The 25,312-nt window shown below is 42.9% G+C and overlaps 1 protein-coding gene across 1 annotated transcript; it reads left to right on the forward strand.

Moving 5' to 3' along the window:
- The first annotated feature begins 1,045 nt into the window (after nucleotides 1-1,045).
- On the forward strand, nucleotides 1,046-24,931 carry LOC112227064 (intercellular adhesion molecule 1-like). The gene is made up of 11 exons (XM_024391890.1): nucleotides 1,046-1,208; nucleotides 3,056-3,101; nucleotides 7,065-7,151; nucleotides 19,335-19,607; nucleotides 19,694-20,026; nucleotides 22,158-22,208; nucleotides 22,715-22,771; nucleotides 23,223-23,252; nucleotides 23,401-23,475; nucleotides 23,601-23,646; nucleotides 24,319-24,931. The coding sequence occupies exons 1-11, from the start codon at nucleotides 1,197-1,199 to the stop codon at nucleotides 24,341-24,343; spliced, it is 1,035 nt and encodes a 344-aa protein (XP_024247658.1). The 5' UTR covers nucleotides 1,046-1,196; the 3' UTR covers nucleotides 24,344-24,931.
- The last annotated feature ends 381 nt before the right edge of the window (nucleotides 24,932-25,312 follow it).

The raw sequence follows: 25,312 nt of genomic DNA on the forward strand, positions 1-25,312 counted from the left end.
ACTGTGAGAATTATAGCTTTTTTTAATTTAAACTTTTTGGGTACAAGAGGATGTAAAAAGAGAGACATGTAGACACAGACATGGAGAAAGTCATTCAAAAAGAGACATGCAGAAACACAGACATGGAGAAAGACATTCAAAAAGAGACATGCAGACACACAGACATGGAGAGAGACATTCAAAAAGAGACATGCAGAAACACAGACATGGAGAAAGACATTCAAAAAGAGACATGCAGAAACACAGACATGGAGAAACACAGACATGGAGAGAGGCAGGCAGACACAGAAAGGGAGAGAGATATTCAAAAAAAGAGACATGCAGAAACACAGACATGGAGAAAGACATTCAAAAAGAGACATGCAGAAACACAGACATGGAGAAAGACATTCAAAAAGAGACATGCAGAAACACAGACATGGAGAAAGACATTCAAAAAGAGACATGCAGAAACACAGACATGGAGAAAGACATTCAAAAAGAGACATGCAGAAACACAGACATGGAGAAACACAGACATGGAGAGAGGCAGGCAGACACAGAAAGGGAGAGAGATATTCAAAAAAAGAGACATGCAGAAACACAGACATGGAGAAAGACATTCAAAAAGAGACATGCAGAAACACAGACATGGAGAAAGACATTCAAAAAGAGACATGCAGAAACACAGACATGGAGAAAGACATTCAAAAAGAGACATGCAGAAACACAGACATGGATAGAGGCAGGCAGACAAAGACAAGCAAACACAAACACAGTAAGAAAAAGAGGGACAGACAGACAAACAAAAGGCCGCAAACACCAGCCGTCAGTGTATAAGACAGACAGACAGACAGACAGACAGACAGACAGACAGACAGACAGACAGACAGACAGACAGACAGACAGACAGACAGACAGACAGACAGACAAGAACCACTAACACAGGAACGATTGAGGCAGACTGACAGTGAGAGAGACTAGTCTGGAAGACAGAGAACAAAAAGAAAGTGGGGAGGCCCACGTGTGAGAGCCAGCAAACAGAAAGAGTGGGTGAGAGAAAAAAAAAGTGCCGTGAGCAAGGGATGGAACGAGGAAGTCATGAGCAGAAGGGTGTGGTCGACTAACGGTTCTTAATGGTTCCTGACTGACACACAAAGGAAAGGGACTGTGGATGCTGCACTGGAACGAGCTCTGGAACTAAGCGACAACTCAGGATGGACACCAAGGTGAGCTGAATGACTTTCATTTGGGACTCAAAGAGGAGAGGAGGAAGGGAAGGACATTGGTACTCATGAGAGAGGGAGAGAGTATGATATGTGAAGTGAGAGACAGAGAGAGAGAGAGAGAACGTGTGGCGGATGTTCGAGATTGACAGACGGACGGTCAAACAGCCTAGATACACAGAAAGATAACACAGACAATGGTGAGTGAGTGAGTGAGTGAGTGAGTGAGTGAGTGAGTGAGTGAGTGAGTGAGTGAGTGAGAAGCAGCCAGACATGGGGTTAGTGGAGTGAGAGAGAGTCTGGAAGGGAGGCTGAGACAGCCCCAGAAGAACAGGCCTTTGCCTTGACATATGCTTCAGAGGCTTCAGAGTGAAATTAGGACTGGCGTGACCCGCTAATCTGAGCTGTCAAGCCTCATGATGCCCACTGACACTTACCTGTCACCGCTTCCCCTGCCCTCAGGACATGCTGCCATCAGAATAAGTCAGGGCAGGCATCTCAGCTAGGTACTGATACAACACCAAAACACTCCTCTGGCTGTCACTCCCTCCCGCCTTCCTTGCCTTCATCCACCTCGCTCTCTGCTCTCCATCCCTCTAGAACAAATAATCATTGGGTTCCTCGTTGGTTTACGGATTATGTTATTTTCTGTATACACTACTGCTTTTTGTCAGAACTAAAAGGTTGTCAGTGATTGCAATTCTCCTCAGAATGAATGTGTTTACTTGTTTGCCTGTGTTATTTTGTGTACGATTACCATATGGTGCAGATGAAGAGTGATTAGAAAAAGCTATTATGACCCTGTACAGTAGTTGTGTGTCTCAGAGAAAGCTCAGTAGCACCTGATTTCTGTAAGTGTTGTTGTTATGACAGATCCTCATTCCACAACTAGATTTTTAATTGGCGACACTAAGGAGTCCCGAGATATGATTTACAGTGTGATGGCTGAGGGAGCAGTGGTAGCAACACAATGTACTAAGGAGCATGTGGGAGGATTCCCGTTATAGCCATGGACTCTATCTCATCTCAACACATGACCTCAACCTTCCAATTCAGCTAAATCAGGGCCATGTGATGTGTGCTAGGTGATGATATGTGTAAGTATACAGAGATCATGTCATTCAGTTGGAAAAATGTAAACAGGGCATAAGTATAATTCCATGGATTAGAAAATGAGAGTGCTCTCATCTAGTTTGTATATCGTATTATACATTTCGTTTGAGATTGTCAGCCATCTTCATTGCGTGAAAAAATGTTCTTGACTGCACTTAGGTGTGGGGGAGGGAAGTGGTAGAAACAACCGCTATATGTACAATTTCCTGTGTTTCAAAAGACATGTAGCCTCAGTACTTGACATAAAACCAGTAATACGGCTACTTCCTCTTTATACTAATATTAGTCATGGGCCTACATGAACACACCCCTTGTTCCACACAGTAGCTCTTAGTGTCTGTCTCGTTGTGTAGAGTACCATTAGAAAACCATTACAGCTACTGTAACGATAGGAGCTGCTTCTGAAACCTGTTACTCAGCCCTATAATGGGCAGAGTGTGAGTGTGTTTACGTGCAACGGGAGCACACAAACAAGCAGGGCGTTAAGGAAGGTTGATAGATGTGTGGTTGTCATGTGTCTGTTGTAATCTATTGTGGGTATAGCAGATGTGCCTGTGTGGCTGCCTCTAAGTGATCTGTATTCATTGCAGTGTCACCTGTGCTGCTTAAGGGCCTTTGCTTATCTTGCAGATTTCCAGCTGAAGTAGTAGTCAGCTTAATGCTGTATTAATTACAGACCCTACTGAGACTCTGTACCACAATCAATCTCTCACTCACATCTCTCTCACATCTTTCAGATTCAGCTGAGCTGGATGGCAGTATGTCTGTTTCTCACACTACCAGGTAAGCCATGAAAAATAACGATTTCTTTCTTTCTCACACATATACACACATGCACCCACGGTCAAACACACTGTTCTCATATGAACATACTGTATACACGCTCTCTCCCTTTCTCATCTCAAACTAAAACAGGGTCTTCAACCTTTCCTTGCCCAGGGACCTCCGTCCAGGCAAACCGGTGACCCCACATGTGTTAGCAGAACATGTTAATGACAAGGACAAGTAACCAACATTTCAAAATGAATCGATTTGGTAGATAGGTTTTCATTATTTTGACCTCCACACATTATAACTGGAAAAAGTGTAAACTCGAACATAGCCTATTAGTTAGAAAGGTAACTCCAAACTAGGTCTGCGATGATTATAGAAATTTGGGTAACTATGTAATGCAAATGGCCACAGTTGTCATTTTTGCTGAAAAATGTTTTGAGCTTTTGTCGCGTCATAATGCATCTTTCAAAATGAGCCATACCTAATGAACACAACACAGCTTTGGTGACACCCCTGTCTCAAAAACTAATGGTTTTGACCACCTTGAACTTTTGGAAATGAAGCTTCTCCTCCCAACTGTGTCATTCTGCTCGTATAATGATTACTAATTTCACCCTCCTCTATGTATTCATTCTCCTAAAATGAATGTATTAAGATAATTGTGATTACCTCGACTAGCCAGTGCCCGCGCAAATTGACTCTGTACCGATACCCCCTGTATATAGTCTCGCTATTGTTATTTTACTGATGCTCTTTAATTACTTGTTACTTTTATTTCTTATTCTTATTAAGATTATTTAAACTGCATTGTTGGTTAGGGGCTTGTATGTAGCCTTTCATTGTAAGGTCTACACCTGTTGTATTCGGCGCATGTGACTAATACAATTAGATTTGATTTGATTGGGACTTTATTTGATAATTATACAATAGATGTGCCAGTCCTACTCCACATACATGTTGGTTAATAGCAGCCGCTAAGCTGGTTAAAGGTTAGCAATGTGTTGGAAAAAATGTATGACCAAGTCAAAAAGGCTTGCAGCAGCTAACATCATTTGCCACGACTGGTAGTCTCTGGAGCTTTTTCAAAGCCTATGTCAGATACTCCAATGAGTGTAATTAGCTCAATATTAGGAGTTGAGAAAAACAGACATCATTTAAAAATAAGATATTCCCCTCTTTTCTACTGTAGGCATGTAGCACAACATTTGTTTAGTCTGTTGTTGCTAGAGACATTCATTAAAATATATACATTTTTTACATATATTTTTGCGGCTCACCTGCTGTACCTCCACAGACCCCTAGGGTCCAAACAGTCCTGAGTCATTCCAGCGAATGTATCTGTTTTTTCAGTGACATCTCTCCTACTCTGAACCACACTGTAAATATCTAAAATGACCTCATAGGGATTCAGCAACAGAACTGATTTCCCTGTTAGGAAATTGATTCAGTTCTAATCACATTTGCTTGTGGGAACCCAGTGGGCCCATAGTGGGCTTGTAGCGATTCATCATGGAGTGGTTAATTGGAAGGTATTGATGGGGAGTGGAGTGTGTACAAAGGCCTGCTTCTCACGTCTCTCAGGGCCAGGACAATCTACCTCTGTGTTGGTCAGAGCAGCCCCTTCATAACCATGCTGCACTGCCCACTCACAAGACTAGTATTATCACAGACTTTGAATACATTCACAGCACTCTATCGACCCAGCTAACAATTATAGCGAGAGAGAACATAATGTTACCCTTAATGTTCCTTTAAGCAGCCACACACAAGCCTAAGATCACCATGCGCAACGCCAAGCAGTCGGCTGGAGTGGTGTAAAGCTCGCCGCCATCTGGAGAAGTGGAAACACTTTCGTTTGAGTGATGAATTACGCTTTATCATTTGACTTTCCGACAGACGAATCTGGGTTTGGGGGATGCCAGGAAAACACAACCTGCCCCAATTTATAGTGCCAACTGTAAAGTTTGGTGGAGGAGAAATAATGGTCTATCTTTCATGGTTCGGGCTAGGCCCGTTAGTTCCACTGAAGGGAAATCCTAATGCTACAGCATACATTGACATTCTAGATTCTGTGCTTGCAACTTTGTGGCAACAGTTTGGGGAAGGCTCTTTCCTGTTAAAGCATGAAAATACCCTCGTGTATAAAGCAAGGTCCATACAGAAATGGTTTGTCGAGATCGGTGTGGAAGAACCTGACTGGCCCGCACAAAGCCCTGACCTCAACTCCATCGAACACCTTAGGGATGAATTTGAACGCCGAGCCAGGCCTAATCGCCCAACATCAGTGCCCAACCTCACTAATACTCTGACTGAATGGAAGCAAGTCCCCTCAGCAATATTCCAACATCTTGTGGAATTTCTTCCCAGAAGAGGGAAGGCTTTTATAGCAGCAAAGGGGGGACCAACTCCATATTAATGCCCATGATTTTGGAATAAGATATTCAACAAGCAGGTGTCCACATACTTATGGTCATGTAGTGAATTTGTGTGAGAGTGGACTAACAAAATCAATGAGGCCCCCCCCGTCAGTAATTCAACAATGATTACTACATGTTTAGATAGCTGGCCGGTAGACTTACCAATAAAAAAAATATATGCTGACATAGGCTAATTGAGTGACTGTCAGTGACTGACATAACGAGAGAAAAAACTAAATTTCGAAATTGCACCTTGTGTATTCTACTATTTTAACTCTCAATAGTAAGTTGAGACCCCAACTGAGTTCCTATCATTTACTTTTAAATTGATCCCCGGGCATAAACGTTACCCGTCCCTGCCCTAGGGAATGTGCTTATTAGTCCAGTATAGTTAGGCCCTGTCCAGAAGAAACACTAACCCCTCCTCCTTTGGCACTTATGTAGATGAAACAACTCGATAGGTGTAAGCAATAGGTAGAGTGCACTTTGTAGTAAATCTCAGCTATGTTAAAAGTACACTCAAGAAAAAAACTATTTCATTGATCATAGTAATTCAGGAGTATCATTAAAACAGCTTAACATGGCCCAAAAACATTAGAAAACTATACAGAAAGCTCTTAAAATACTGAAATAAGTCAATCAAATCACTGAGATCACAGTACCGTGTACTAAGACATTCAAAATTCAAATCCCAGGTGAAGACATGTTGAATAATTATTGTGTAAATGCACATTCACAATGTAATCATCTATTTTAAAGTGTGCAAAATGTGTACGTTAAAAACACTATGTTAAAAGCACTGTGTATGCGAGTATCCCTAACGTTCACAGCAGACAAAGAGCTATCATTGGTTCACCATTCAGGGCCTTGATTGGCTCGGCAACAGTAACAAGGCGTGATGTGTAATTACACTTTTTTGGGGGGGGAGAACACTTCTTAGGGACCATCAGGCGACATCCTGACAACAGATACACAGAAATGTTCCAGCAACGTTCAATTGAAACGTGTCTAGAACATTAATATATGATGTTCTGAGAACATGCAACCATGTTCTGTGTATGTTTGGTGGGACGTTGATGGAAAATTCTCATAACATAGAAAATTGGACACATGAATGTTCTTGCAACGTTACCATGAAACGTGTCTAGAACGTTGATATTTTAAATTCTGAGAACATGGTAACCCCGTTCTGGGTAAGTTCTATTTGATATTAAGGGAATGGTCTCTTGGAAACATTCCTTCCACATTACTAGAACAGTCCTATGAGAACATTACTTAATGGCCTTTTGACACTCTTAAGGGAATGTTCTCTAAAGTTGTGGGAACGTTTGTTGTTAGCTGAATAACTCCCTCCCTTTGTCCCTCCCACTGGCTGTGTGTGGACACATTCTCAGCCCTGGCAGCTGCTAGGAATACGTTACTCAATTGTTGTGGAGAATCATTTCAGCAGTAGCCATGTTTTGTGCTTCCGACTGTCTTGTAATGTGTTGTTTAGGTTTCATCCAACTGCTTTGTTTGTGTAATGCTTGAAAAGTCATTTGTTTTCTGTCAACAGGGTCCCTTGCTCAGAGCCCTACCACCACACACCCCAAAATGACTCTGGTGGCGAATGTTACTGCAGCTCCCTCTCCAGCCAGAACGGGTACAGTCCCCTTTGTCTTTTCTAGATGATGTCACATGGGGCTACTTCATATTTCTCTGTAGCTTAACTCAAGAACTTCACTCTTAATAGGACCTTCTTTTAAATCTTTTTCACCAGCAGGAGGAATGGAAATCAATGTCCGTAAACCATGGCAGCTAGAGCACCAATGTTGTAATTACTTTGTCCCCCTCCTAACTGGCTTTGGTTCAGTAGCTGTAATCAATTTGAGGAATTACTGTGACTTGCGAAAGAAGTCACACTTTAAATAATGTATAACTTATTTTGGACTATTTCATTAATGGAACTTGCGACAGAAGAAATCATACTTATTATTTGGAACACTACTCCTCTTACACCGTTTAAGATAGAAATTCAACCTTTAAAACATGCAGGCCGGTCAGGACCAGTGTGATTGAAACCATTTATACTTTTTAACCTATTAAGCTTCTAATAAACCTCACCCACTTCAATGGGATTTCTTCGACATTCTAAAGCTCCCATTGTTAAAGAGCCACCGAACATGTCGATTGGCACGTGTTTTTCTGTTGCTCATTTGAAAAACGAGATTTCAGTCTTGGCAGTGTGTTCCTCACTGATTCCGCGTTTGGTTAATGATTTTTTCCCCCCATGAGAAACTACTGACGCGGAAGCCTATTGATTGAATTTAAGATAACAACTTTTTTTGCCGAGGATGTTTTAGATGCGCAGTTTTACATCTAACTAAGGTGTTTGGTGGAGTATTTCCCAAGTAAAAAAATGTGCGACATGTAAACAAAGTCAGAGCTGCTGGGCAGATGTGTCTCACTGTCTAATACATTGAATAGAGAGCAATCACCGCAGCTGCTCAGCCTATGTTAGTGGGAAAAATCATCAACTCAAAACCCACCTTTCATTTACCCATTGTGATGCACGGAGGTTTCAAACTCTGTCATAGACGAGACTAACTTTATGACCAAAATGATCCTATTTACACTTTGTAGTCAATTTCACACTATAATAACTCTTTGACTCATATGGATACCACAAAGGCCATTTTCAAAGGGGATTTTTAAAGGCAGTGACTTTAAAATCTCCCCTTCTGAAGCTGACTTTCAACATTCTATTCATTGTAAACAAATCAGCTACTTTGACCACTTTCCCAACATGCTGGACAAAACATAGAGGGTATGAAATCTTAAAATATCTTCTACCAATCAAACTATATAGCTGTTTTAGTTATCAAATCAACTTACTTTTCCTCTCAACTGTTACAATCAACTGATATTTTGACCACTTTCCCAGCAAATATGACACAAACATAGATGGTATGACATACAGTGGGGAGAACAAGTATTTGATAACCTACAAAATTGGCAGTGTTTCCTACTTACAAAGCATGTAGGTCTGGAGGTCTGGAATTTTTTATCATAGGTACACTTCAACTGTGATAAACGGAATCTAAAACAAAAATCCAGAAAATCACATTGTATGATTTTTAAGTAATTCATTTGCATTTTATTGCATGACATAAGTATTAGATCACCTACCAACCAGTAAGAATTCTGGCTTTCACAGACCTGTTAGTTTTTCTTTAAGAAGCCCTCCTGTTTTCCACTCATTACCCAAATTAACTGCACCGGTTTGAACTCGTTACCTGTATAAAAGCACCTCTCCACACACTCAAACAAACTCCAACCTCTCCACAATGGCCAAGACCAGAGAGCTGTGTAAGGACATCAGGGATAAAATTGTAGACCTGCACAAGGCTGGGATGGGCTACAGGACAATAGGCAAACAGCTTGGTGAGAAGGCAACAACTTCCAAAAATGTAAGAAGTTCAAGATGACGGTCAATCACCTTCGGTCTGGGGCTACATGCAAGATCTCACCTCGTGGGGCATCAATGATCATGAGGAAGGTGAGGGATCAGCCCAGAACTACCTGGTCAATGACCTGAAGGGAGCTGGGACCACAGTCTCAAAGAAAACCATTAGTAACACACTACGCCGTCATGGATTAAAATACTGCAGCGCACGCAAGGTCCCCCTGCTCAAGCCAGCGCATGTCCAGGCCCGTCTGAAGTTTGCCAATGACCATCTGGATGATCCAGAGGAGGAATGGGAGAAGGTCATGTGATCTGATGAGACAAAAATAGAGCATTTGTCTAAACTCCACTCGCCATGTTTGGAGGAAGAAGAAGGATGAGTACAACCCCAAGAATACCATCCCAACCGTGAAGCATGGAGGTGGAAACATCATTCTTTGGGGATGCTTTTCTGCAAAGTGGACAGGACGACTGCACCGTATTGAGGGGAGGATGGATGGGGCCATGTATCGCAAGATCTTGGCCAACAACCTCCTTCCCTCAGTAAGAGAATTGAAGATGGGTCGTAGCTGGGTCTTCCAGCATGACAATGACCCGAAACACACAGCCAGGGCAACTAATGAGTGGCTCTGTAAGAAGCATCTCAAGGTCCTTGAGTGGCCTAGCCAGTCTCCAGACCTGAACCCAATAGAAAATCTTTGGAGGGAGCTGAAAGTCCTTATTGCCCAGCGACAGCCCCGAAACCTGAAGGATCTGGAGAAGGTCTGTATGGAAGAGTGGGACAACATCCCTGCTGCAGTGTGTGCAAACCTGGTCAAGATCTACAGGAAATGTATGATCTCTGTAATTGCAAACAAAGGTTTCTGTACCATATATTAAGTTATGCTTTTCTGATGTATCAAATACTTATGTCATGCAATAAAATGCAAATTAATTACTTAAAAATCATACAATGTGATTTTCTGGATGTTTGTTTTAGATTCCGTCTCTCACAGTTGAAGTGTACATATGATAAAAATTACAGACCTCTACATGCTTTGTAAGTAGGAAAACCTGCAAAATCAGCAGTGTATTAAATACTTGTTCTCCCCACTGTATTGACTTCCGGCACCAACAGAGATGGCCGCCTCGCTTCGCGTTCTTAGGAAACTATGCAGTATTTTGTTTTTTTTAATGTATTATTTCTTACACTGTTACCCCGGGAAATCTTAAGTCTTATTACATACAGCCGGGAGGAACTATTGCATATTAGAGCAGCGTCAACTTACCAACATTATGACCAGGAATACGACTTTCCCGAAGCGGATCCTCTGTTTGGTCCACCACCCAGGACAATGGATCGGATCCCAGCAGGCAACCCAAAACAACTGCGCCGCAGAAGGGGCAGACGGCGAGGTCTTCTGGCCAGGCTCCGTAGACAGGCACATCAACCACCACTCCCAAGTATACTACTTGCCAATGTCCAGTCTCTTGACAACAAGGTAGACGAAATCCGAGCAGGAGTTGCCTTCCAGAGAGACATCAGAGATTGTAACATTCTCTGTTTCACAGAAACATGGCTCACTACGTTATCAGAGTCGGTACAGCCACCTGGTTTCTTCACACATCGCGCCAACAGAAACAAACATCTCTCTGGTAAGAAGAAGGGCGGGGGCGTATGCCTTATGATTAACGAGTTGTGGTGTGATCATAACAATGCCCATACTCAGGTCTGTCCAACGCTGGTCTAACCAATCTGATTCCACGCTTCAAGATTGCTTCGATCACGTGGACTGGGACATGTTCCGGATAGCTTTGAACAACAACATTGATGTATACGTTGATTCGGTGAGCGAGTTTATTAGCAATCGCATCGGGGATGTTGTATCCACGGCGAATATTAAAACCTTCCCCAACCAGAAACCGTGGATTGATGGCAGCATTCGCGCAAAACTGAAAGCGCGAACCACTGCTTTTAATCAGGTCAAGGCGACCGGAAACATGACCAAATATCAACAGTGTAGCTTTTCCCTCCGCAAGGCAATCAAACAAGCTAAGCGTCAGCATAGAGACAAAGTAGAGTCGCAATTTAACGGCTCAGACACGAGAGGTATGTGGCAGGGACTACATTCAATCACGGACTACAAAATGAAAACCAGCCCCATCGCGGACCCCGATGTCTTGCTCCCTGACAAACTAAACAAATTCTTTGCTCGCTTTGAGGACAATACAGTGCCACCGACATGGCCCGCTACCAAAATCTGCGGGCTCTCCTTCACTGCAGCCAACGTGAGTAACCCTCGCAAGGCTGCAGGCCCAGACGGCATCCCTAGCTGTGTCCTCAGAGCATGCGCAGACCAGCTGGCTGGTGTGTTTATGGACATATTCAATCAATCCCTATCCCAGTCTGCTGTTCCCACATGCTTCAAGAAGGCCCCCATTGTTCCTGTTCCCAAGAAAGCTAAGGTAACTGAGCTAAACGACTAGTTAAGGATCATATCACCTCCACCCTACCTGACACCCTAGGCCCACTCCAATTTGCTTACCGCCCCAATAGGTCCACATACGACGCAATCACACTGCACACTGCCCTAACCCATCTGGACAAGAGGAATACCTATGTAAGAATGCTGTTCATCGACTACAGCTCAGCATTTAACACTATAGTACCCTCCATGCTCATCATTAAGCTTGATGCCCTGGGTCTCGACCCCGCCCTACTCCCTGTTCAACAATGATTGCGTGGCCATGCATGCCTCCAACTCAATCATCCAATTTGCAGACGACACTACAGTGGTAGGCTTGATTACCAACAACGAGACGGCCTACAGGGAGGAGGTGAGGGCACTTGGAGTGTGGTGTCATGAAAATAACCTCACACTCAACATCAACAAAACAAAGGAGATGATTGTGGACTTCAGGAAACAGCAGAGGGAGCACCCCTTATCCACATCGACGGGACAGTAGTGGAGAAGGTGGAAAGTTAAGTTCCTCGGCGTACACATCACGGACAAACTGAAATGGTCCACCCACACAGACAGCGTGGTGAAGAAGTCGCAACAGCGCCTCTTCAACACTCAAACTTTTACAGGCACAATCGAGAGCATCCTGTCGGGCTGTATCACCGCCTGGTACAGCAACTGCTCCGCCCACAACCGTTAGGCTCTCCAGAGGGTAGTGAGGTCTGCACAAAGCATCACCGGGGGCAAACTACCTGCCCTCCAGGACACCTACACCACCCGATGTCACAGGAAGGCCAAAAAGATTATCAAGGACAACAACCACCCGAGCCACTGCCTGTTCACCCTGCTATCATCCAGAAGGCAAGGCCAGTACAGGTGCATCAAAGCTGGGCCTGAGAGACTGAAAAACAGCTTCTATCTCAAGGCCATCAGACTGTTAAACAGCCATAACTAACATTGAGTGGCTGCTGCCAACATACTGACTCAAATCTCTAGCCACTTAAATAATACAAAATTGGATGTAATAAATGTATAACTAGTCAATTTATACAATGCCACTTTATATAATGTGTACATACCCTACATTACTCATTGTCACGGTCTTCCTCCTCTTCTTCCGAAGAGGAGAGGCGAAAAGGAGAGTCGGACCAAAATGCGGCGTGGTAAGTGTCCATGGTAAATCTTTAATAAAGAAAGTACTGACACTGCATACAAAACAATAAACAAATGACGACCGTGAAGCTACAAAATAGACCTGTGCTGACACAGGCCACTAACATAGACAATCACCCACAAACAAACAGTGCAACCCAGGCTACCTAAGTATGATTCTCAATCAGAGACAACTAATGACACCTGCCTCTGATTGAGAACCATACTAGGCCGAAACATAGAAATGCCCCAAAACATAGAAAAACAAACAGACTGCCCACCCAACTCACGCCCTGACCATACTAAATAATGACAAAATAAAGGAAATAAAGGTCAGAACGTGACAGTACCCCCCCCCCAAAGGTGCGGACTCCGGCCGCAAAACCTTGACCTATAGGGGAGGGTCTGGGTGGGCGTCTGTCCGCGGTGGCGGCTCTGGCGCGGGACGCGGACCCCACCTCACCATTGTCTTAGTCCGCCTTATTGTCCGCCTCCGTGGCTTTCTCACCATGGCCACCCTTCTCAATGACCCCACTGGACAGAGGGGCAGCTCGGGACAGAGGTGGGGCAGCTCGGGACAGAGGTGGGGCAGCTCGGGACAGAGGTGGGGCAGCTCGGGACAGAGGTGGGGCAGCTCGGGACAGAGGTGGGGCAGCTCGGGACAGAGGTGGGGCAGCAGGACAGAGGTGGGGCAGCTCGGACAGAGGGGCTCCGGCAGCGGCGCCGGACAGGCGGGAGGCTCCGGCAGCGGCGCCGGACAGGCGGGACCACCTGCAGGGAGGAGACAGAGAGACAGCCTGGTGCGTGGGGCTGCCACAGGAACCACCAGGCTGGGGAGACCTTCAGGAGGCTTGGTGTTAGGAGGCACCTAAAGGACCGGGCTGTGGGGAGCACTGGAGCTCTGGTGCGCAACCTTGTCACCACTTCCCCAGGCTGGACAACTACTCTAGCCCGGACCCTCCAGAGTGCAGGCACAGGTTGAACCGGGCTGTGGGTAAGCACGGGAGATCTAGTGCTTACTACACGCACCTCTCCCTTAGGCTCCACTCCCACATTTGCCCGGCACGAGCGGAGCGCAGGCAGAGGACGCACTGCACCCTCCCAGCGCCCCGGAGACACAGTACGCAGAGCCGGCGCAGGATATCCTGGACCAAAACTGCGTACCGGCGACCAGACCCGCTGAGCAGGCACCATACGCACTGGCTCAATGCCCACACTCGCATGGCACTTTCGGGGGGCTGCCCTATAGCGCACCGGGCTATGGGCACACACTGGCGACACCGTGCGCTTAACCGCATAACATGGTGCCTGACAAGTAATGCGCTGCTTATCATAAGCATGAGGAGTGAGCTCAGGTCTGCTACCTGGCTTAGTACCACACCTCGTCTGCCCCCCCAAAAAATTTTTTGGGGGCTGCCTCTCGTACCTGTCGCACTGCCTCCTCATATCGCCGCCGCTCAGCTTTCGCTGCCTCCAGCTCTGCTTTGGGACGGCAATATTCCCCAGCCTGTGCCCAGGGTCCCTCTCCGTTCAGTATCTCCTCCCATGTCCAGGAGTCCTGTGATGCTGGCCGCTGTTGTTGCTGCTGATGCTGCTGTCGTCGCTGTCTTTTACCACGCCGCTTGGTCCTTGGTTGGTGGGTGATTCTGTCACGGTCTTCCTCCTCTTCTTCCGAAGAGGAGAGGCGAAAAGGAGAGTCGGACCAAAATGCGGCGTGGTAGGTGTCCATGGTAAATCTTTAATAAAGAAAGTACTGACACTGCATACAAAACAATAAACAAATGACGACCGTGAAGCTACAAAATAGACCTGTGCTGACACAGGCCACTGACATAGACAATCACCCACAAACAAACAGTGCAACCCAGGCTACCTAAGTATGATTCTCAATCAGAGACAACTAATGACACCTGCCTCTGATTGAGAACCATACTAGGCCGAAACATAGAAATGCCCCAAAACATAGAAAAACAAACATAGACTGCCCACCCAACTCACGCCCTGGCCATACTAAATAATGACAAAACAAAGGAAATAAAGGTCAGAACGTGACACTCATCTCATGTGTATATACTGTACTCTATACCATCTACTGAATCTAGCCTATGCCGTTCGGCAAACGCTCATTCATATATCTATATGTACATATTCTTAATCATTCCTTGTTGTGAAATTGTTAGATGACCTGTTAGATGTTACTGCATGGTCGGAACTAGAAGCACAAGCATTTCGCTACACTAGCATTAACATCTGCTAACCATGTGTATGTGACCAATAAAATTTTATTTTAATTGATATCCGTCTACTTTTCTGCAATTCAAATCTGATATCAGAACAGAAATATCTTCTAACAATCAAACATTATAGCTGTTTTAGTAAGAGCATCAAGCACTTTTCCTCTCAATCTTTTGAAAGTACTGCTATTTTGACCACTTTCCCAGCAAATAAGACACAAACAAAGATGGTATGACATATTAGTCTACTTTTCTTCAATTCAAATCTGATATCAGAAAAGAAATATATTCTACCAATCAAACAATTTAGATGTTTTGGTAAGAGCATCAAGTACTTTTCCTCTCAACCTTTTGAAAGAACTGCCATTTTGACCACTTTCCCAAGTTAAACAAAAACGTAGAGCGTATGAAATCTTAGTCTACTTCTCTGCTATTCAAATGTTGAATCAGAATAGAATATATTCTACCAGTCAAACGATATAGCTGTTTTAGTAACAACATTGCCAACTTTCTCCCAACTTTTCAAAAGAATTGCATTTTTGCCCGCTTTTCCAAAAACTTGGACATAAACGTAGAGCGTATGAAATCTTCTAGTTCTCTGTTTTTCAAATCTGAAATCAGAACAAATATATTTTACCAATCAAATCATAGCACTGCGGGAGCAAATAAGACTGATTATGCCACACAGCTCACCCAAACTCAGTAAACTAACCCATTATAAGAAACCCCACTGACACTAACCAAACTACAATAGGGACCCCACGTACTGAAGCACCTATGTGAACTGAGCCACAATAACAATTGACCACAATAGTAGAATCGTTAGTTCACCTTCAAAATAAAAGTTGCATTGAAACTGATGCAAACAGATACAAATACTGGATTCATGCCATATTTGGACTAAATAAGGCAAAACAAAGGTTGGAATGTTGTTGTAAATTTTACAAAATACAATAATTTGTTTATTTGACAAGTCACCTATCCAGTCAGCTAATTGTGTGTATTGAACATTCATATTGCACTGTACAGTCTAGCCTAGGTATTGTGCACTCATGAAATGGGGTATCAGCCTACTCAGTGACACCCACAGAACACCCACAGAAGACAATTCTGAACAGTTTACACAAATATCTCTTAGTCTTGGTTTTCCCGTCCTTCTCCTCTGGTAAGTAATTCAGTTAATTGTAAAAAAAAAAAAAAAAATAGTAGGCTACTGTATGTGTTTATATTCTAATAGTCGACGCGTACAGTGCCTTTGGAAATTATTCACACATCTGGACTTTTTCCACATTTTGTTACATTACAGCCTTATTTTAAAACAAAAAATACTCAGCAATCTACACACAATACCACAACATAATGACAAAGCAAAAACAGGTTCATAGAAATGTTAGCATATTTATGAAAGATAAAAAACAGAAATACCTTATAAGTATTCAGACCCTTTGCTATGAGACTCGAAATTGAGCTCAGGTGCATCCTGTTTCCATTGATCATCCATGAGATGTTTCTACAACTTGATTGGAGTCCATCTGTGGTAAATTCAATTGATTGGACATAATGGGTCCAAGAACCCGATGGTCACTCTGACAGAGCTCTAGAGTTCCTCTGTGGAGATGGGAGAACATTCCAAAAGGACAACCATCTCTGCAGCACTACACCAATCAGGCCTTTATGGTAGAGTGGCCAGACGGAAGCCAATCCTCAGTAAAAAGCACATGACAGGCTGCTTGGAGTTTGCCAAAAGGCACGGAAAGGCTCTCAGACCATGAGAAATAAGATCCTCTGGTCTGATGAAACCAAGATTGAACTCTTTGGCCTGAATGCCAACCATCACGTCTGGAGGAAACCCTATGGTGAAGCATGGTGGTGGCAGCATCATGCTGTGGGGATGTTTTTCATTAGCTGGGACTGGTAGACTAGTAAGGATCGAAACAAAGATGAACGGAGCAAAGTACAGAGAGATCCTTGATGAAAACTTGCTCCAGAATGCTCAGGCCCTCAGACTGTGGCGAAGGTCCTTCCAACAGGACAACGACCCTAACCACAAAGCCAAGATAACACAGGAGTGGCTTCGGGACAAGTCTGTGAATGCCTTTCAGTGGCCCAGCCAGAACCTGGTCTTGAACCCGATTAAAATAGCTGTGCAGCAATGCTCCCCATCCAACCTGACAGAGCTTGAGAGGATCTGTAGAGAAGAATGGGAGAAACTCCCCAAATACATGTGTGCCAAGCTTGTAGTGTCATACGCAAGAAGACTCTATGCTGTAATCACGGCCAAAGTGCGTCTACAAAGTACTGAGAAAAGGGTCTGAATACTTATGCAAATGTGATATTTCAGTTGTATATTTTCATAAATTTGCAAACATTTAGAAAAACTGTTTTTACTTTGTCATTATGGGGTATTGTGTGTGGATTGACGAGGGGGAAAAACAGTTAAATCCACTTTAGAATAAGGCTGTAACGTAACAAAATGTGGAAAAAGTCAAAGGAATGAATATGTCCTGAATGCACTGTATAGTGTAGAGAATTATTTTACCATCTAAACCGATGGGAAATATATTTTCCACAGACACAAATGTTATATGGCAGCTGTTTGAAGCTGGTGTACAAAACTGAACTTGATAACCGGAACCATAGAAATAGTTCACACGGAACTGATCTATCACTTCTTAGACCTGCTTTCAATGAAGAATGACATATCAACAGTGGAAAGAAAAAGTATGTGAACCCTTTGGAATTACCTGGATTTATGCAGAGATTGGTCATAACATTTGATCTGATCTTCATCTGAGTCACAACAATAGACAAACAGTCTGCTTTAAACTAATAACACACAAACAATGGTATGTTTTTATGTCTTTGTTGAACACACTGTGTAAACAGTCACAGTGCAGGGTGGGAAAAGTATGTGAACCCTTGGATTTAATAACTGGTTGTCCCTCCTTTGGCAGCAATAACCTCAACCAAATGTGTTCTGTAGTTGTGGATCAGACCTGCACAACGGCCAGGAGGAATTTTGGACCATTCCTCATTACAAAACTGTTTCAGTTAAGCAATATTCTTGGGGTGTCTGGTGTGAACCGCTCTCTTGAGGTCATGCCACAGCATCTCAATTGGGTTGAGGTCAGGACTTACTGGGCCATTCCAGAAGGCGTATTTTCTTCTGTCGAAGCCATTCTGTTGTGATTTACTTCTGTGTTTTTGGTTGTTGTCCTGTTGCATCACCCAACTTATTTTGAGCTTCAATTGGCAGACAGATAGCCTTACATTCTCCTGCAAAATGTCTTGATAAACTTGGTAATTCATTTTTCCGTCCATGATGGCAAGCTGTCCATGCCCTGAGGCAGCAAGCAGCCCTAAGCCATGATGCTCCCTCCACCATACTTTACAGTTGGGATGAGGTTTTGATGTTGGTGTGCTGTGCCTTTTATTCTCCAGGCAGAGTGCTGTGTGTTCCTTCCAAACAACTCCATTTTAGATTAATCTGTCCACAGAATATTTTGCCAGTAGCGCTGTTGAACATCCAGGTGCTCTTTTGCGAACTTCAGACGTGCAGCAATGGTTTTTTTGGACAGCAGTGTCTTCTTCTGAGGTGTCCTCCCATGAACACCATTATTCTTTAGTGTTTTACGTAGCGTAGTCTTGTCAACAGAGATGTTAGCATGTTCCAGAGATTTCTGTAAGTCTTTAGCTGACACTCTAGGATTCTTCTTAGCCTCATTGAGCATTCTGCGCTGTGCTCTTGCAGTCATCTTTGCAGGACGAACACTTCTAAGGAGAGTAGCAACAGTTGAACTGTCTCCATTTATAGATAATTTGTCTTATCGTGGACTGATGAACATCAAGGCTTTTAGAGATACTTTTGTAACCCTTTCCAGCTTTATGCAAGTCAACAATTCTTAATCTTAGGTCTTCTGAGATCTTTTTTGTTCGAGGCATGGTTCACATCAGGCAATGCTTCTACTGAATAGCAAACAAAAATGTTGTGATTTTTTTTATAGGGCAGGGCAACTCTAACAAACATCTCCAATCTCGTCTCATTGATTGGACTCCATTTTAGCTGTCTCCTGACTCCAATGAGCTTTTGGAGAAGTCATTAGCCGAGTGGTTCGCATACTTTTTCCAACCTACACTGTGAATGTTTAAATGATATATTCAATATAGACAAGAAAAATGCAATAATTTGTGTGTTATTAGTTTAAGCACACTGTGTTCGTCTATTGTTGTGACTTAGATGAAGATCAGATCAAATGTTATGACCAATTTATGCAGAAATCCCGGTAATTCCAAAGGGTTCACATACTTTTTCTTTCCACTGTATAACTCACATATCCATGTTAATTTGCTCAGGTCGCCCAAAAGGTTGCATTTTGCAGCTTTAAGGTTACTGATTAGAAACTGCCTTCTGAAAAAGGCCATTATTAATGCAACCTATTTTTTATTTGTTCTGCATTCTAGGCCTATACTTGGGATATATTTTTTGTTTAAGCTAAGTTTGCTTGAGAAAGTAAATGATATGATTATGGTCTCTGTCATGCTCTGAACTGTAGGTGCACCTACACATGCCTCCTGTCCTGTTGAGCTCAACCCTCCCAGAGTAGTGGTGAGATATGGAGAATCAGTCTCAGTCAACTGCACATCATCCACAGACCCCGAGGGGATGAGGTGGGAGGCCACGTACGGAGATACAGGTTTGCATGGAAATGTAAACTATGTCACCTGGACTGTGAGAAGACTCATGGACTGGACAATAGAACCTAAATGCTACATCAAGTCACAAAATGGAAGTCAGTGTACTGAGATTCTCCCTGTCATTCTCTACAGTAAGTTGTTTTTCTTTTTCTTATATTTGGGAGTTTTGTCAGTAAAATCCATTATATTTCACTATATGTAACTATTTTGTCTCTAGTGACTCCAGACAGCGTGTCTATCTCTCCTCTGAGCCACTCTGGTCCAATGATGGAGGGGAAGGAGTACCAGCTGCAGTGCGACATCCAGAACATCGCTCCTCTACAGAACTTGGTTGTGAGGTGGTACAAAGGGAATGAAACTATAGAGACTCAAACGTTTAATGACTCCACAAAGGAACTAGTGAATATGTCCTCCACTATCACCATCACCCACAAGAGATATGAGGGTGAGGGTGAAGTAGAGTACAGATGTGAGGCAGAGCTGGACCTGGGACCAGAGGGACCAAAACCTTCTGCCTTGTCATCAAAACCTCTTAATGTTACTGTTTACTGTAAGTCTTTTTGTTTCCTTTTGGGGGTTGGGCGGCTAAAGGGACTTGTTAACGGGCTGAGGGACTATTCTATTCCACATACTATCTTCTACCAATCAGATTATAGCACTGGGGGAGCACATAAAACTGATCATGTCACACAGCTCACCCCAACCCACTAAACTAACCCACTATAACAACTCCCACACTCACTAACCGAACTACAATAGTGACCCCACTTACTATAGCTAACCCATGGCCTACATACCTAAAACATTCAGAATTACTACTACAATGTACTGCTACTACTACTTCTGGGTTACTCACTACACTAAAGGTTACTATAGCTATTTATAAAACAGTCACTTCCTCTACTGTACCAGTCTCAATTTATCAACACTAACAAACTTCTAAACTAGATGCTAAATAATAGGCTACAACTTTTCTAATTCCTTATGACTAAAAGTGTAGTAGTCTGAATGTAGTTACTTAAGGAAAACATTTAAATACCACAATTTAAAGGATGTATCACTTATTTCTGACTTGTTGTAGTTATCTGGAAAACCACTGCTCTTACATAGTTTAAAAAAGAAATGCCTGTCACGTCCATCGTTTAAATGAGTGGACCAAAGCGCAGCGTGAGTAGAGTTCCACATATTTATTGAGGTGAAACTTCAAACAACAAATAAATAAACTAACGTGTAGTGCACAAGACAAAACAATATCCCACAACGCAGGTGGGAAAAGGACCACACTAAGTATGATCCCCAATTAGAGGCAACGATCATCAGCTGCCTCCAATTGGGAACCATACTCACACCAACATAGAAAATAAAACCTAGAAAACCCCCTAGTCACGCCCCGACCTAAAACACCTGAACCTAGATGGGGAGGGTTAGGGTGGGCAACTAGCATCGGTGGCGGCTCCGGTGCGGGACGTAGCACCTGCTCAGACTGTGGATCCGGCCATGAAGCCAGGCTGAACGCCGCGCCGGACTGGGCACCAGAGCAGAGGAAGGCTCCGGCCATGGAGGGGGACTTGACACCGTGCCTGGACTGGGCACCGGCACAGAGGAAGGCTCCGGCCATGGAGGGGGACTGGACGCCGTGCCTGGAATGAGCACCGGCGCAGAGGAAGGCTCCGGCCACACCAACATAGAAAATAAAACCTAGAAAACCCCCTAGTCACACCCTGACCTAAAACACCATAGAGAACCCCGGTCAGGGCGTGACAATGCCATTCCATCTGGATTAAGTTTCTTTCATAAAACCTTTTGATAAAACGTTTACTTTTTAAACTATTTGACTTTTTGTCCTCCTAAAACAACTTTATCCACTGTAATGAGATTTTTTCAACATTCTAAAGCTCCCATTGTTGAAAATTCCCAGAACTTCCAACATTCTATGCACTGTAAACAATGTAGCTTTTGACACAAGTCAGCTACTATCCCAACAACTTAGACAAAACCGTAGCGGCTATGAAATATTAGCCTATTTCTCTGCTGTATAAATCTGAAATCAGAACTTCTGCCAATCAAAATTGCTCCAGAAAAAAGGCAATGCAGCACTCGCTATGCCAACACATAAACAGCTAACTCTCGCCATTCCACCCATTTGCTAAAGTTACCTGATGCAAGCTAACTAGTCAGCCCAGACAGAAGCGCAAAACAAACAATAATATGTTTAAAAAGTGGTCATTACTTTCGTGTCAATTTCAATCAGGCACTGACGTTATCTACCTACAAAACACAGATATCCAATTGACCAGTGAGAATTCTCAAGCTGTGAGCTTTTTCATGCTGTGATGTCACAATCACAGCCAATCACAAGTGTTAAAATGTACTCACAATAATCATTGAATGTGAGCTATGTCACGCTGTGGGCATTTTTACATGACACCCCACACTCCAGTAATAGGATTGATATAGCAGTCGATCAAAGTAATCAGACCTGATATTTTAATATATTTAACTTTGACTGTATTTCACTGCTTCACTTAATGAAAACCTTCCAAACTTCTTCAACTACCACACAAATCATTTTAAAGAGCTGAAGCAAGTCACACAATTTTATTTCATATAAAATTACATTTCTAGTTCAAATTGTGTGGCCTTGCCACAGACCAAGTCATCCTCTCTGCTTTTCTCCTCAGCTCACACAAACAAGTCAACAACACCCACGGCCAAGTCCTTAACCACCACAGGTAAATAACAAACCTCTTATTCCCTCCTTGACATTTAAGAATGACCTGTTCCCTGAAAAATAAACACTCCTATTGGTAGTCCCTGAAACACTCTGCAACAGAGCTATAGTGAATGGATGCTTTGCTATCAAGAAAATCCCATAACCAGTTCTGTCTTTCACGTCAAGGGTGCATGCAATTTAAAATCGAATTAGCTCTGTAATTAGCAAATGTTACATTCCCCTTTCTCGTTAAGATAGACAGACAGTGGATTTTACAGCACCTGACAGGGACACCACTGATACGCTTTAAAAAGTGTAATTAGACTGACCCGATTTCCTATGAGAGTCGTGCCATTTAAATATGCAGAAATTCTATAAAAAAAGGGAGTGGAACATAAAAGGAATGCACCTGGAATTTAATGAGATGTAATTATGTACAGGTCCATATGACAGATAAGGACTCAAAATGCTGACAGAGAAAATGTTAATTTTTTTATCTCTCGCTCTCTCTCTCTCTGTCCATAGTGACACCATCTCCAACCACCTCTGAGAATACCGCCGTCGTTTCTCCTGTTGCCTGGGGTAACAAAGGCATTTCCTAGCCTACCTTTGCCTTAAATCTGGTGGGGTTTTCTGAGTTTTGTTATTGCTATCTCACAGCAAATGTGACAGTATCACAATTCCCCATCTCCCAAACAAAACCCTTGGAGGAGTTGTGAAACAGAAACAGAGCACCTCAGCTCGCTGTCTCTAACTTGTCCTCAGGTTAATGCTTCATTGTGGCTGATGTAAGAGATAAGAAGTCTCCGAGTGTGTCCCTCTGCGCTGTGCAGGCTTACGTAAGGGTTGAGATGTGGCTTCAACAACACATCAACTGGACCAGACCGCTCTGTTGTCATCTCATTGTGTTGTTGCTCCCACCTCTTTCTTTGTTGCAGGAATATAGGCTACACCTATTATGCTCTAAAAACACACAATGCAAGTACTGTCTTTAAAAAAAACTAAGTGATATTGTATTTTTCTTTGATCACAGATGCAGAGTGGGATAAACCATTCAATTATGGTAAGAGAAACAGATTTTTTCCAAAGTTAACAAATACAATGATTAACCAAGCAGCTAAAATCCACTTATCAATACCACAATGCTTTCAAACGTGGGTTACAATCACATGGTAATAGACTCATCTATGTGTCACTGTGTCTGTGCTCAGACTACTACTTCCTCCGTGTTGTTGGTCTGTCTATGGCTGCCACGCTTTTCATCCTGGGTATTATGGTCATTAGCTGTGAGTAGAAAACATTTACCCTCCGTGTCTCTTTTCTTTGTCTTATTCACACTGTTAATACTGTACTGATAGCTCTTTCTATCCCTCTTATTGTCTTCCTCTCTCTCTCATTCTCTATCACACAGGTGGTAAAGTATGCCCGATGCCTAGGTGTCATGTGGGCACAGGGAAGTGAGTAGTCCTCTTTAGCCACATATCAATGTGACACGCACTCACGCACACATACAGTATACACACAACCACACACACACTCGTCACCTTCAGCTTCACATACTGCAACTGACACAACTGTGGCAACGCTTTTGTGGCTGTGACCTCATTATGGAACACAGGCCCAATCATGCACCAGTATTTGTAATGGAGGTGTTCCAGTGAAGTGACTGACTATAAAGGGACAACGTAAAAAGCCAAGTAGACCAGCTGGGTTGCAATGTTTAAGGATATCATTCTGTGTTGGTATTGAATGCTACTGTATTCTATCTATACCATGTGTGAGTATCTGTGTGCCTAAATGAGTTCATGTAGATACAGTACTGTGAACATGGATAAATCACTGCATAGAGGAAGTATCTAAAGTCAGTCTTGACATCAGTCATAATCACTGAATGGACTGCTGACTTAGATCCTATTGTTGATAAATGGCTTAAAGCATTGTTTGGCTGTAATCAATTGGTTTGTCAGCCATGTACAGTTCTGTAAAAACATTTTTTTTCATTGTTTGATGAATTGATGTTAGAATAATCAATGTTTTTTCAAATTTGATTATCTGACCTTAGATGAATTGACCCTGGATACTGTAAATGGACATTTCATTAATTGTCTTCATGTGTGTTTTTTTCCCAGGTCGTACCAAGTGTCCAGAGAGTAGTGAGGGGACAAACGTGTTACTGAGTGGCCTCAAGACACCAGAAGAGTTCATCAGAGGGACATGGAGAAACAACACTGATACAACATACATTACCGACCATGTGCGTGTGTATGTTTGAGTTTGAGTTTATTTTATTTTTACAGGGACAGTGCACATTATGTGTGTGTGAAAACGTTGTTGGACAAAACTCTGCATCTGTCATTTCAGAGATGAGAACGTGATATGTGTTTCATGTGCCTTTCCCACAGACTGCAAGTGACTCACTCAACATTATGAAATGACCCCTCCCTCACTCTTCTAAAGACTTACCTGTAGTTTTAAATGCAAGTTTTATATACTTTGGCACTCATGTTTCTATGTATATTTTGAAATGCTTACAAAATGTTACAGAATACATACTGTAGGTGTTACGTAGCTCAGAGGCGCCCCCAAGAGCACTGGAAGTGGTACTGATCCTTTTTTTTTCTCATATCCCAGAGACAGCAATTTCATGCTTAGCTTTTCACAGATCATTGTGTAGATTTTATCTGTAGATTTGTCACCAACTTGAATGATATTTTCTCTAATAAATCACATACATGTCCTGTTCATGGTCTCATTTCCACAGATATTATGAAGGTCCATCATGCCTCTGACAACCTCATCTAACCGAACCGTCCCTCTGGTTCCGGGTAGGGAATAGCCGATACTACATGCCACAAGGACAATACTGACATAGGTGTCTGAGAAGCTTCCCTGTTCTACCTTTAAAGGGAAAATTGACTCAAAAACAATATATATATTTTTTTTCATTATTGCACTGTTAATACAGTTCCAAAATGTTTTGCATGTCAGCAGTCAAGATATTGGACTTTCAAGAAGCAAAGTGTCACTGGCCACATCATGATTGTCCTTACAACAGAACAGAGAGGTGGAGAGAAAAAAAAAAAACTCCAGAATAAACTATGGAAAAATTAGTCACACTGACAA

Source organism: Oncorhynchus tshawytscha, linkage group LG03 (genome assembly GCF_018296145.1).
Source record: "Oncorhynchus tshawytscha isolate Ot180627B linkage group LG03, Otsh_v2.0, whole genome shotgun sequence".
NCBI classification, from domain to species: Eukaryota; Metazoa; Chordata; class Actinopteri; order Salmoniformes; family Salmonidae; genus Oncorhynchus; species Oncorhynchus tshawytscha.

Excerpts from the sequence above, each read along its gene's own strand:
- LOC112227064 (XM_024391890.1), top strand. Across the intron at positions 20,027-22,157 it reads TCTTAATGTTACTGTTTACT|CTCACACAAACAAGTCAACA; the intron begins GTAAGTCTTTTT and ends TTTTCTCCTCAG. Across the intron at positions 23,647-24,318 it reads TGTCATGTGGGCACAGGGAA|GTCGTACCAAGTGTCCAGAG; the intron begins GTGAGTAGTCCT and ends TTTTTTTCCCAG.